Source organism: Puntigrus tetrazona, chromosome 22, assembly GCF_018831695.1.
Source record: "Puntigrus tetrazona isolate hp1 chromosome 22, ASM1883169v1, whole genome shotgun sequence".
In the NCBI taxonomy this organism is placed as follows: Eukaryota; Metazoa; Chordata; class Actinopteri; order Cypriniformes; family Cyprinidae; genus Puntigrus; species Puntigrus tetrazona.
In genome coordinates this window covers 1705611-1716636 of record NC_056720.1, presented here as the reverse complement: position 1 = coordinate 1716636, position 11026 = coordinate 1705611, and the positions used below count along the sequence as shown (strand labels likewise).

At 42.5% G+C, this 11026-nt stretch overlaps 2 protein-coding genes across 10 annotated transcripts in view; both read left to right on the top strand.

Annotated features, from left to right (window-relative positions):
• Positions 1-11026, top strand: part of LOC122327919 (GTPase IMAP family member 8-like) — a 295481-nt gene that overhangs the window by 149320 nt on the left and 135135 nt on the right. The window lies entirely within an intron of this gene.
• LOC122327910 (NACHT, LRR and PYD domains-containing protein 3-like) overlaps positions 1-11026 on the top strand; it is a 98788-nt gene that overhangs the window by 82049 nt on the left and 5713 nt on the right. For 5 of the 9 annotated variants that reach the window (XM_043223582.1, XM_043223586.1, XM_043223580.1 and 2 more), the window contains 4 exons: positions 950-1087; positions 1779-1952; positions 4941-5114; positions 7986-8159. In XM_043223582.1, coding sequence (XP_043079517.1) covers positions 950-1087; positions 1779-1952; positions 4941-5114; positions 7986-8159 — 660 coding nt within the window. The remainder of the gene's footprint in view (positions 1-949; positions 1088-1778; positions 1953-4940; positions 5115-7985; positions 8160-11026) is intronic. The other 4 variants (XM_043223584.1, XM_043223588.1, XM_043223585.1 and 1 more) reach the window with 4 other exon arrangements.

Genomic DNA, 11026 nt, shown 5'->3' with positions numbered 1-11026 from the left:
GGGAAGTGTAGTGTAGCCTGTGTTCCCCTCTCTCTTTCTCTGTCCTCTCACAGAACTTTGATTAAGATCACCTGTCCCTCAGTAGAGCTGTGAGAGAGGAGCTCCTATATGAACAGAGGGAGCTGACTGTTCTCCAGAGAGTGTGGCCTGTCTGTCTTCCCAGTATTAAAAGTGCTCTGAGCTTTAGTGGTTGCTGGAGAATTTCTGTTGAACCAGCTGTAGTGACTTTGTAAAGTTGTTCACTCTCTGTTCTCTGTTCTTTCTTACTGTTTGATTGCAAACGCAGTACGGAGGTGGGTGCCTTTTCTTTTAACATCATCATCAGTTTTTCTCCTGGTTTTTGGATTAAGTAAAGAAGTCAGGGAAGAGCTCTTATTTATTTAGTTTTAGTTTGTTACTTAGGTAAGGTAGTTTTCTTTGACCTTAGGTAGCCTCTTTTTTTTGTTTTTGGCCTTAACCCCTCCGGAAGTTAAAGGCCCTCCTTTTTTTCCTTCTGTTATATGGATTTAATACTTTTTATTTATTTCTGTACTAGAGCACTACTTCTGTTAATAAATTCTCAAAGAATGTACCTTGTGTGTGAGTGCTGGGATTACAGACTAAGTCAATACTCTCTCTCTCACTTATGGTTTCACTCACTTTTAATGTGATATGATACGTCCCCCGTCAGCTCTAGACTAAAGGAGACCGTATCAAGAACACAAGTTCAACAAGTATTAGTGTTAAACCAAACCTGCTTCAAAACAACATCCCAAATACCTGCAGTTTCCATGAGTTTCCTTGTATCTCTTATTCATGAAGACAAACAGCCCTTGAAACACAGTCATAAGACGAAACAATCATGAGAATAAAAAAAAAACAACAATATAATGTAAATGACTAATATAATATACATGAATAATCAACTAATACATAAGTATATAAATCTTCTCTCTTTTTCTCAATGTAGGTTAAGCAGCTGTGGTTTGACAGAAGAAGGTTGTTCTGCTCTGACTTCAGCTCTGAAATCAAACCCATCACACCTGAGAGAACTGGACCTGAGCTGGAATCAACTGATGAACACACAATTCAAGCTGGAGAAACTACAGTTAGTATCATTATTAGTTTATTAAGGAAATCTATATCAGCAATATTTATGTGCTTATGATTTATTTAATTGGGTCCATATTTTATTTGCAAAAATAAATGGACCCTTGTGATGTTTAATGAAAATAACTGTCCCTCAAGAAAACATCTCTTCTCTCGTCTGATGATGTGAAGGCGGGAAACCTGTCAGTCACATGATCACAGCAATAACAAACAACAATTATCCAGCTTTATTAAAAATTAATTCCTAGACAGTATTTTTCTTTAAGTTCTTTCACTCAGATATGTATCACAATGATAAAAAATATCACAAAAATGTTGTACTTGTTGACTGTAAACTATCATCTTAAAATTTCTTAAATTTATTTATTGACATAGTTTTCTTGATAAGTAACATTTACAATAAATTTTTACATTTTGATTCATATTTTAAAATTTGTTCTATAGTTGATCTTCTCTAGTTCTATAGTTTTTTCGTCTAAATATTCTCTAGACTTTAAATGTAACTAGTCTCCTCAAATCCTAGTTTTGTTTTAGTTTTATTTTATGTCTGTATGATTATTTACTGACTTTGTTTTCAGATTTTAACAGTATTTTATTTATTGCACTGGATGTTGTTTTCTCGTGATTAATTTAAGTCACACATGAACATAACGTGTCTGATTCATTGTCTTTTCTCTTTCTGTCTTCAGTCTGTGTGGATGCAGTATTACAGAGAAACAGAGTCTCATCCTGACTTCAGCTCTGAAATCAAACCCATCACACCTGAGAGAACTGAACCTGAGCTGGAATGAACTCAGAGACTCTGGAGTGAAACACCTCAGTGATCTACTGATGAACACACAATTCAAGCTGGAGAAACTACAGTTAGTATCATTATACTCTACAGCAGTTAGACGTTATGAAGGTCTTTATATAAACAATTATTGTCCCGAATTATCCATAGATCTATAAAACTAGTTTTATTAATGTTGTGATCCATAGTGAATGTTAAAGTTGAACAGTCATTTATTTAAATATTGATAAAAAGGAGATTAATTGTACAGCATCACCCTTATAAAGACAAAAACAATCATCCAGATATCTTTTCCAAATTAATATCACAAGAAAAAGCATGGTTTGAGTGTAGGAAGTTCTGAAATAGTGCATGCACTTCAATCTGCACCGCAGCAGGTCCCCTTTGTGTCGCTGGTGGATGTGTACGTTGGTTCAGTGCTGGAAGCACAGCCGGAGAAAACCACAAGTGAAATCAATCCGGTTTATTCAAGCAAATGCTCAACACATCAAGTCTGTCTTCAGCTTATATACATAAAGAAAATAGGAGTGCACCCGAAAAGGAGGAACTTGGTCCCCAAGCCATAACATAGAAAAACATCTACATATATGGTAATATCAGTTAAATCGTTCTAACAGCTCTGCAAAACCAAAAAGAGGGAAAAACAGAGGGAGAGAGAACCTTGTGAAAGCAAGATACATTGTGTCACCTTGAACTCAGGTCTCTGGTGTGGAGGTCGAGTGATTTACCGCTTAGCCACAAGGGGAGTAATATTGGACCCAAATGAAACACCTTAGGCAGGACTCCAAGCAATGAAGATTTAAAAAAATAATAATAATAATAATAAAAATAATAAGACAATTCCAACAAAAGTTCTTCTCGGACCGAGGTAAAGTTAACAGTGCAAACATCAGAAAGGAGTACTTGGAAAATAAAAACTCCACAAGGAGAGAAAACAAAATCAGTGAACTCAAAGAATAAAAAAATGCCCAAACAACTTACTAGAGAGGTAGCTTGAGGAACTAGAAACCACAAGCAACTCAGAGTAACGACTCAAAAACTGAGTGAAGAACAAAGGAGAAAATCACAACTTAAATACTCAATGGTAAACAAGGCACAGGTGAATTAGATATCACTAAACAAGGACACACGAGGAAGAACTAAGGCAGGGGGGAAACACAGGGGCCTCTAGAGGCCTGGAGAATAACTGCAGGGAGTGGGATGCTGACAGAGGTGATAGAAGGGCCAGTTGCTACCTAGCCAAAACAGCTCTCCGTGGCATTTAGTGCAGAGTTCATACACACACACACATTGTAGAGAAGGCATAATGTTCCCTCATTAAGTAAATATATATTTTTCTTAGAAGGAGGCTATATATAGATTTGTGAAGGAAGGTGCCACATCTCTGAATAAAGAGTCATTCTAGAAGATAAAAGAGTTATGAGAAACAATAATCTCAGATAATATTTCAATGCATTAATTAAAGATGACCGACTCAACTCATTCTGACAAGAAATGAATCACAGATTCAGTGCCTTTTTTATGAGATATGAATGAATACAAAGACTGAACATCAAAAGAAAGCTAAAGTATATCTATTTAGGTACTGCATTAATGAAAGACAACTTATGAGTGATATCTTTTAGGAAAGAGGGCACTTTTTCACAAAAGAGTCTTACTGAAAAAATAAAAAAGTGATTATTAAAGAAGATAAAGAACCAATACCAGACACTATTGGACGACCAGGAGGTGATTAGAAACATTTGTGAGTTTTTAGTGAGGTATGAAAAGTAGATATATGTAACCCTTCTTTTACCCCAAAGGGTTCATTTAATATTTGTCTCAGAAGAATCCTGGATCCCCGACAATTAGATGATGAATTAGACCGGTATTTTCCTCTTTTTTTAATTTATATAAACTCAGTTTTCGATTCTCCAATATATTAACTTGCCAGATTCAATGAAATACAAATTTGTAAAGAGGTAAAGAAAAAGACTAACAAAGATTTATTGTTTTATATATATGCTATAACTCCTTTGGAGAAGGACAAACAAAAAAAAATAATCAGACAATAAATAAAAACCAAAACAACTCCTTTCTGTGTTCTGAATCAAATACCAAAATAAAGTACACAAAAACCTCTTTCCAGATCAGTCTTGAGAAAACTCAGTACAGTATCTTAGTACTATAAACACAGTAGCTTCACAAATCAGTCAAACAGTGGAAATGTTGGATGGATCGTAAACGTTGGGCCCGGTTCGTTGGTGCACTTTAAACAAACGATGAATTCAAGATAATCCTTCACAGAAAAACAAGGCACTTACGTTCTTCTTCTGAAGAAAGTTCAGTGAAACAATCTTCTGTTCCTCACACACTCCACGTCCTGTCACGATCCGTCAGGAACACGAGATGAACTCAACCGATCCACTTCCAGCGACGAAGCACACGACTCTCCTCAGTCCCTCACGCACCAAGAAGTTTGGTTTCTTCCTGAGTTTAAGTGTCTCTATGGCCGCTAGGTCAGCTTCACACACGGCATGTTTAAGTGATGACTCGGATCAAAAGAACCTCAAATAAAATGAGATGCACTTTAAATAATAAGAAAACAAAACAAGAATCGCCATCAAAAGCGCTTTGGGCCTTATATTTCGTAAATATAACAGTCTCCAAACGAATGAAGAACTTTCCCTGACGACAGATCTTGAAGGAATCCCTCACTCATCATGTGTGAGACCTTTTTTCCTCTTTACGTGACTCACAAAATGACGTAACATTAAGATCATACCTACATTGAACACACTTTTCTAGTGGACACGACCTGAACACAAACATTTTGGTTATTTATTATAATACTTGGTATTATTTCTGACATAGTATTAAACACAGGATATATTTCTTGGGGTCCCTACATATAATATGATTTTTTTTTTTTTTTTTTTGGAAATCAAGTTTCCTCTTAATAATTTCACAACATTGAATTAAAAACTGAATGAACTGTATATTGTTTTCTCGTGATTAATTTAAGTCACACATGAACATAACGTGTCTGATTCATTGTCTTTTCTCTTTCTGTCTTCAGTCTGTGTGGATGCAGTATTACAGAGAAACAGAGTCTCATCCTGACTTCAGCTCTGAAATCAAACCCATCACACCTGAGAGAACTGAACCTGAGCTGGAATAAACTCAGAGACTCTGGAGTGAAACACCTCAGTGATCTACTGATGAACACACAATTCAAGCTGAAGAAACTACAGTTAGTATCATTATTAGTTTATTAAGGAAATCAATCTATTGTTCTATTGTTGTTTCCCGAGTTTTCCTTAGTCTTAGTTCTCTTGGTTTTGACCCTGCCTGTCTTTCGATATTCTGATTGTTTGCTGCCTAACCTGACCACTGCCTGTTACTGGATTTTGTGTTTGCCTCGCCTCTGATACTCCTGTTTGCCCTGTTGGACGCCTGCCTGTTTTGACCATGTCTTCATTTAATAAAAGCCTGCAAATGGATCCGCACGCCTCAGACCCTTCCTACGTGACAGAATGCAACCTTACACCAGGATCCAGCGGCTTTTCACTCCGAACCATGGCCAGGTATGCACCTTTGCAATGTCTTTGCTAACCCTCAAGCAGGGCACCCGATCACTTGAGGATTATACTCAGGAATTTCTGGACCTGGCTTACTTCTCTGATTTACCGGACTGTTTGCTAATTGAATTTTTTCACGAGGGAATAAATCAGCCACTCAAAACACAACTTGTTCAAGAGGGTCCACGTGAATCACTTGCACACTTTATTGAGTTTGGTTTAGTGACTGTGGGGTCAGCTCTCACGTTGGTATTATGGAGGAAGAAGACACTGCATTAATTCCCAAGATGGCCGCCTTCCCGAGCCGCTTCCCAAGATGGCCGCCGCCTGCCCAGAGCCGCTTCCCAAGATGGCTGCCGCCTGCCCAGCGCCGCTTCCCAAGATGGCTGCCGCCTGCCCAGCGCCGCTTCCCAAGATGGCTGCCGCCTGCCCAGCGCCGCTTCCCAAGATGGCTGCCGCCTGCCCAGCGCCGCTTCCCAAGATGGCTGCCGCCTGCCCAGCGCCGCTTCCCAAGATGGCTGCCGCCTGCCCAGCGCCGCTTCCCAAGATGGCTGCCGCCTGCCCAGCGCCGCTTCCCAAGATGGCTGCCGCCTGCCCAGCGCCGCTTCCCAAGATGGCTGCCGCCTGCCCAGCGCCGCTTCCCAAGATGGCTGCCGCCTGCCCAGCGCCGCTTCCCAAGATGGCTGCCGCCTGCCCAGAGCCGCTTCCCAAGATGGCTGCCGCCTGCCCAGCAGAGCCGCTTCCCAAGATGGCTGCCGCCTGCCCAGCAGAGCCGCTTCCCAAGATGGCCGCCGCCTGCCCAGCAAAGCCTTCAAGCCTCAAGTTTTCCCACCCTCCCACCCCTTGCTACACGTCGTCAATGGATCCCAGCAACCCCTGCACTCATCCTCTACCCTCCACCTGGAGCTCGCCACGGGTCTGCCAGTCTCCATCGCCGCCGTGGGTGAAGGATCCTCGCTTCATCGTTCCGCCTCCGAGTCCCAGACTCCACCTCGGCTTGTAGACCCGTCGGCTTCCCTTAGGCTCCTAGCTCCCTCCTCTCCACCATGCTCCGTCAATCCACCAGCTTCACCAGGCTCCATCGTCTCTCGGCTACGCCTTGGTCGGTCGTCGACCATCCGTCGCCTCAGGATTCCACTCCTCCAGCCGCCTCGTCCCTCCATCCTCCGGCTCTGTCAGGCTCCTCCTCCTTCCCCGGCTCCACCTCAGTCCTCTGTCGCTCTGGCTTCGCCCCGTCCTTCTCGCGTCCCCGTCTCGCGTCAGTTGCAGAAGCCTGCGGTATCGCCTAGGACCTCCAACGCCTCTGTGTCACCCTGGCTCTTCGGCTCTCCACCTCCGCCTCAGTCTCCTCGACCAACTGCTCCTCCGTCGGTCGGTTCCATGGGGTTGATGACAGTTACCTCTCCATGGCTCCTCCCTCCGTCGGCTCCACCACTGACCGTCATGGCTGGGCTCTGGATCACCTCCCGCTCCGGACTCCTCCTGTCTTCTCCTGGCTCCTCCTCCATCTCTTCCTCCCTGGACTCCGTGTGCTGACTCCTCCCGAACCCCTCCCAAGCTTACAGTTATGTTTTATTTTGTGGAGCGCCAGGAGTCGCTCCTAGGAGGGGGCTATGTCACCAAGCCAGCAGAGGGAGCCCTGACCTCTGGGTGATCTGCGATCACTCCCTCTGCTGCTACTTCCTGTCTGAGGACTATAAAGACTGTTGCAAGCCACTCACCTGCAGGTTGCATTGTTTCGCCTGTTCTATTGTTGTTTCCGAGTTTTCCTTAGTCTTAGTTCTCTTGATTTTGACCCTGCCTGTCTTTCGATATTCTGATTGTTTGCTGCCTGACCACTGCCTGTTACTGGATTTTGTGTTTGCCTCGCCTCTGATACTCCTGTTTGCCCTGTTGGGCGCCTGCCTGTTTTGACCATGTCTTCATTTAATAAAAGCCTGCAAATGGATCCGCACGCCTCAGACCCTTCCTCACGTGAGAAACTGTCCTCAAGAAAACATCTCTTCTCGCGTCTGATGATGTGAAGGCGGGAAACCTGTCAGTCACATGATCACAGCAATAACAAACAACAATTATCCAGCTTTATTAAAAATTAATTCCTAGACAGTATTTTTCTTTAAGTTCTTTCACTCAGATATGTATCACAATGATAAAAAATATCACAAAAATGTTGTACTTGTTGACTGTAAACTATAATCTTAAAATCTTTTAAATTGATTTATTAACATAGTTTTCTTGATAAGTAACATTTAAAATCAATTTTTACATTTTGAGTATTATTTTAAAATTAGTTCTATAGTTGATCTTCTCTAGTTCTATAGTTTTTTGTCTAAATATTCTCTAGACTTTAAATGTAACTAGTCTCCTCAAATCCTAGTTTTGTTTTAGTTTTATTTTATGTCTGTATGATTATTTACTGACTTTGTTTTCAGATTTTAACAGTATTTTATTTATTGCACTGGATGTTGTTTTCTCGTGATTAATTTAAGTCACACATGAACATAACGTGTCTGATTCATTGTCTTTTCTCTTTCTGTCTTCAGTCTGTGTAGATGCAGTATTACAGAGAAACAGAGTCTCATCCTGACTTCAGCTCTGAAATCAAACCCATCACACCTGAGAGAACTGAACCTGAGCAGGAATGAACTCAGAGACTCTGGAGTGAAACACCTCAGTGATCTACTGATGAACACACAATTCAAGCTGGAGAAACTACAGTTAGTATCATTATTAGTTTATTAAGGAAATCAATATCAGCAATATTTTAGTGCTTATTATGATTTATTTAACTGGGTCCATATTTTATTTCCAAAATAAATGGACCCTTGTGTTGTTTAATGAAAATAACTGTCCTCAAGAAAACATCTATTCTCTCGTCTGATGATGTGAAGGCGGGAAACCTGTCAGTCACATGATCACAGCAATAACAAACAACAATTATCCAGCTTCATCAACAAAATTTTATAGCCAGCAATTTTATGCATCACATTAATAAATCACAATGTTGTACTTGTTGACTGTAAACTATAATCTTAAAATCTCTTGAAGTAAATTGATTTATTAATATACTTGTCTTAAATTGTTAGTTTTAAACTCTTTTTAACTTGTTTTTAATATTATTTTAAAGAGGTTCTATAGTTGATCGTAATTATTTTACAAATCACAAACCTTTGTTTTTGCTCTAAATATTCTCCAGATATGAAATATAACTATTATCCTCAATTCATTGTTTAGTTTTATATTATAACTGTATTATTATTTATTTACAAATATTGTTTTCAGGTTTTAACAATATTTTATTTATTGTACTGGGTGGTCTTTACTCGTAATAAATTTAAGTAATATATTTTTACATTTTTATTGCACTTTTATAAAAACAACAACTGAATCTGAGCTTCATGCAGAACTGACAAAGAACTGATATAAATCTGACAAAGATGTATTTTTAATGTAGCTGGCACTATTGACCAGCATTGGCAGGAAGTAGAATAGCTGTGTTTTAGGTTCATTCAAGGTTCATTTAGGTTTAAGACGGAGAGAAAAATCTGTACTTAATTCAGAAATGATTGATAAATAATAGTGATATGATGCATCATAAAATCAGGTTGTAATAATAAATCAAATAGGGTGAGGACCAAAGAGGACAGAAGGAAGGAGTGTGAGGGCAGTGTTGAAGAATAGGTTTATGAGGAAGTCAGACATTTCTGTCCAGATTGTATGTCAGTTTGAAAGATGTGATCCATACAACAACCAGAGGTCAGGAAAGATGCCAGTGTCTGTTAGCATTACTAGACTGATCCAATCATGACTGTCCACATCTACTGACTCACTAGGACTCACTTTCAAGATTTGAAATTCCAAGAGAAAACACAATATTGAAGTTGTTTTAATGCTTCAAAACTAAAACATGGTTTCCTTTCAGTCGGTCACTCGAGTCACGCGGATGACCGACGAATTGGGATCTCTCTCGAGAGACCAATCTACTTCTAGTGTATCTAAACAAGCCAATTGAAGATTGGCATGCGCTAATCGAGATCCAGCTGCCGCTGATCACAGCGCGTGTATAAATAAGCAGCGGGTGCAGCGCATATTCAGCTTTTCGCCGAGCCGAGCGTGACTGTTCTGCTCCAAAAACGATCCACGAGTGTTGGAGTATGGCGTTTCAGCGGAGGTCGTTTTCCTGCGCCGAGTGGATTGCCACAATCAGGCTGCACTACCCCCTGTTTGTGCGCAAAACGGCTATCCCCTGTTGCCTCAGCACTAAAGAGCATTCGCGGGTGCGTCTTTTTAAAGACGACGTTACGCCTGGCAAACTCGACGCGCTTCGAAAGATAGCGTGGGTCTTGCTTCAGACTACGATACACCCGTGTGTTTCTGGATGCGGTTGTTACCTGGTGTTAGGTGATGGTCACAATCGTTGCCTCGTGTGCCTGGGCTTAGCACGCTGAGGTGGCGGTTGTGGATGAATCATTTCTCGCAGGGAGATGGTCATCTCGGAGTGATGGGCGGGCTCTGTCGCCTTGAAAAAGGAGGCGGAGCTTGTGTTGCTCGACTTGGTTCTCATTCTGGCTGCAGACAGGTGGGCTCCATTTCGTTGTGACACAAAGCTTAAACTCTGCAACCAGTGGAGCTGCAAAAGGGGCAGTCTGGACCCTCACGTGGGGTATCAGCTGTACCCTCTTGGGCTCCCCCTGATGATCAGAAGTCAATCGCTGCATCGGAAGGTGAGCCAGACATTTCTGGAAGTGAAGATCCGGTTGCTCTGGCGTCTACCAGGCGTTGAATGTACTGGATACAGATCTAGAAATGGTGGCTATGCTTGCCCAGGCCGCCGAGGTGATCGGGATCAAGTGGAAACCTCCACTGCTTCCCGGGCCCTCGAGGCTGGACGATTGGGTATTAAGGGTGGCTCGCGCTGGTTCTCAGGGCCCCACCCTGGTACCTTTCTTCTCGGAAGTGCATGAGGAGCTTACTGGGATGTGGAAAGCACCTTTCACTGCCAGAAACTGCCCCAGTGGCTCCTCCTCCTTCACCACCCTTACGGTGATCGCCCCAGTGGAGCGGCCAGTTGGGATGCAGCTGTGTCCCAATGCCATTTCCACTTAGTGCGGTGATCCTGTGCTCCCCTCCGGGCCTGCAGGTACTCGTCGGCTCTGAACGGCAGTGCCTTGTGCGGCCTGTGGACATGCTGCGTCTGCAGTACACGCTTTGGCGTTGTTGCAGGTTCATCAGGCCAAGGCACTGGAAGGATCCGCACAGGGGTGGTCATGACCCGGAAGTTCTGAAAGAACTCTGTATCGTGATGGACCTCGCCACACACAGTGACGAAGGTCACAACGCGGTCTCTGGGTTGTGCGATGGCCACTCACGGTGGTCCAGAAACGCCATCTGTGGCTGAGTCTGGTCGACATGCGCGAGGTAGACAAGACACGCCTCCTTGAATGCCCCCATGTCCCAGACCGCCACTTCGGCGACGCAGTGGAGAACTTTGCCCAGCAGTTCTCCGCTGCCCAGAAGCAGACTGAGGTAAGAAACATCCTGCCTCTGCGTGCAGCTGCTGCCTTCACCCAGCCGCCGACGGCCC